This window comes from Cyprinodon variegatus, unplaced genomic scaffold, assembly GCF_000732505.1.
Source record: "Cyprinodon variegatus isolate N-32 unplaced genomic scaffold, C_variegatus-1.0 Scaffold1777, whole genome shotgun sequence".
NCBI classification, from domain to species: Eukaryota; Metazoa; Chordata; class Actinopteri; order Cyprinodontiformes; family Cyprinodontidae; genus Cyprinodon; species Cyprinodon variegatus.
The window spans coordinates 31421-34472 of NW_015152230.1; the positions used below are offsets into that span (position 1 = coordinate 31421).

General features: G+C 40.3%; 1 protein-coding gene across 3 annotated transcripts in view; it reads right to left on the minus strand.

Annotated features, from left to right (window-relative positions):
• LOC107104527 (heterogeneous nuclear ribonucleoprotein L-like) overlaps positions 1–3052 on the minus strand; it is a 30361-nt gene that overhangs the window by 10035 nt on the left and 17274 nt on the right. For 2 of the 3 annotated variants that reach the window (XM_015404534.1, XM_015404533.1), the window contains exon 2: positions 1326–1444. The exons of the other annotated variant lie outside the window; for it this stretch is intronic. In XM_015404534.1, the coding sequence (XP_015260020.1) occupies positions 1326–1444 (119 nt within the window). The remainder of the gene's footprint in view (positions 1–1325; positions 1445–3052) is intronic. 3 annotated transcript variants of the gene reach the window in all.

Genomic DNA, 3052 nt, shown 5'->3' on the forward strand with positions numbered 1-3052 from the left:
CGTCTTGGATCAGCAGCTTCGCTCGTTGTAAACCAACCAATCAGAGCACAGCTTATCTAAATATTCATGATCATACCATAAAAGGAAGAATACCTGTCGTTTCACTAACCAGGCTTGAATTAGGGCTCATAGAACAGCAAATAGGCCATTTTCAGCCCAACCAATGTTACACACCCTATTCAGAGACCTTAAGGACCACATATCCTATAGAATCATTCTATTACCCCTTTAAATCACTGCAAACGTATTAGTTTTAGGTATAAATAACGACCCATTGATCATTCCTTGCTGGATGGACTTTCCCTTTAAGAAACTCTACAGAGATTATAACATTTAACTGAAAGTTTTCTAAAATGATAAAACAGAGAAGGCCCCAAAATGAATCCCTCCACTTTGATACAAATGCACCAGAAACCTGAAGCATGTTCATCCATTTAATCAGGCAGCAGGTCTTAAAGGAAAAGCATGAGCCGGCTATGAAACATGGTGGTGGCAGCATCATGGTTAGGGAATTGTTTCAGCCTCAAATGCTGCTTCGACCTGATGGGAATGTTTTCAGCTCATATCAAACTGGTTTGCTCTACAGAAGAGACGTGTTGAACTGCCTGACTCAGAGGACTAAGAAAGAGAAAAACCAATGAGACGTGGGGCCGATTTAGTCTATGGAATAACAGAAAATCTTATTCTATTTCATTCCTATTGTATGTTCATTCATCGTATTAAGTAAAGTGGGCTAAGTGGAGAAGCAAAATGTTGGCATGCTAAAATTACAACGGACTGTTCAGTAAATAAAAACACATCATCAAAGCTAAATTCTGTCCAGCTACAAGAACAAAGAGACAAGCTTTTAATAAAAACACATGACAAATGAAAGCGCACAAAGCTGACCTGCTAACCGGATACAAATCAGATCATGAGAACATTTGCTGATCAGTAGAAGGAGCAAAAAGCTGGGAGGAGGATCTGCGAATGTCAACGTTTACCACCACAACGCCATTCATCAACCTGCCTCTGATTGCAGGGGCATGTTCTCCAGCTATAGTTGGTGAGTTTAAAAGAACAGAAATGTCTGCTACTATCATTTTGGCAGAGGAGGCGCTGTTACAATAATATATGCCAAAGTCTGCACACCTGTGAAGGTTGAGCTGGACTTTTAGAAATGAGAGTAATAGAACAGTAACAGTAGGGAGTGTTTCTTCACAAACGGAACATTTACAGGCAGCAGAGAACCTTCAGGAGAGCCTAAGGACGTCTTTGAACATCCAATATCTAATCTAGTCTACAGATCAAAATGAAAGAAAATGGAAGTAAAGATGAAATACTACCAGATGTTGCCAAACTTTTCCAGTACTTCCACCAGGTCAGCCTCCACCACAGCATCACACAGTCCTCGGACATGGACAACGCACGATGGGGGGATGAGGTGACTGTCCCTTACAGAGTCCTGTGGAGAGCAAAGGATGGACATAAGGTGGACGGTATCTGGGATGATGAAGAACATCGTTATGATGATATTATTACGCTAGCTTTGTCATATATTACACCAACATCACAGACAGATGGAAAACCTCCACCAGACTGACTTCTCTTTTCAAAATCTCAGATGTAATTGAATTAATTGGTTGTTACTTAGAAGAAAGTCTCTGTTTAGAAGTGTTTCACCAGTCCGAGGTGAAGTAAGGGAGCGTCTCTATAAAATGTTTACAGACAGACTCTACAGATATAACAAAGAACCGAAAAACAAAGAGGGAATCGTTTTCTTTGAGGTCATCAGATAACGTTGGACAGGTTGACAGTCCCTCCTGTGACTGTAGCATCTGGACTCCACTCTATCAGGGCTGGCAGTGGGTTTGTTAACAACTTTACTGAAACAAACCCAAACATCAGAGGGGCAGTCTGTTCATCCGTATCAAATTCAGAACCAAATCTATCTCCATCTAGAACTGAATTCAACTAAATGTCCCAATGTCACCAAATAATCTACAAAGACTTAGAACTCCTACCAGTTCTTCATCACAGCCTTCCCTAAGAAAGCTCTGTCTGTCAAAAGATCCCATTTAACTGAAATAATGTCCCTTTTTATTCCTACAGACTCATTAACCCGCAACTTTGGACAAACTACCACTAGAACTTTGGACAAACTGCAACTGCAGAACTACAGGCCCTTTTCAACCCTCCAGTTCATCAGTATGCCTATTGAAAAAGCTGTTTTAGCAGTTAAACACCTCCCTAACAATGACCAATTGCTTCAGTGTCTCACTACCATACAGACTGTCTTTGCCAAGGTGTTCAATGATATCTGTATGCATCCAAACGGTGGAAGAACCACAGCAGACAGGGTTAGTCCAGTATAAAGGACAGTAGGTAACTTTACATCAACAATCAAATATGATGTTCAGGAAGCTCTATCTTAGGGCTCCTCAATATCTACTATACCTACAGTCTCCTCTTGTAGCTATTGTAGTGGTAACTATAGCTACAGTCTCCTCTTGTAGCTATTGTAGTGGTTACTATAGCTACAGTCTCCTCTTGTAGCTATTGTAGTGGTTACTATAGCTACAGTCTCCTCTTGTAGCTATTGTAGTGGTTACTATAACTATGCAGATGACACACAGCTCTATTATTACAATTCAAGAGACCAATTCTTTAGGTGAATTAAAACCTGACATTTCTCTTTATTAGTGGCTAAAGTGGGAATTAGCATAACTAACAGGCAGGGGGGGAGTTAACATTAGGCAATACTAGGCAGTTGCCTAGGGCCCCAAGTACCTGGGGGCCACATAAAGCTCTGTTTACATGTATGGTTAATACAACTATTCCTTATTTGTGCACATTAATAATGTTTTTGATAAAAATCCATTAGAACACTTATAATATTAAGTGTGTCTCAGTGCCCCACCATTTGAAAACAAACGATGCATAGAACAGTGTTGCCAACTTAGCGCTTTAGTCGCTATATTTAGTGACTTTTCAGACCACTCTAACACTTTGATTTCTAAAAAGCTCCTAGCGCCAAATCTAGCAAAATTTTTCTGCTACTGGAGACTTTGGA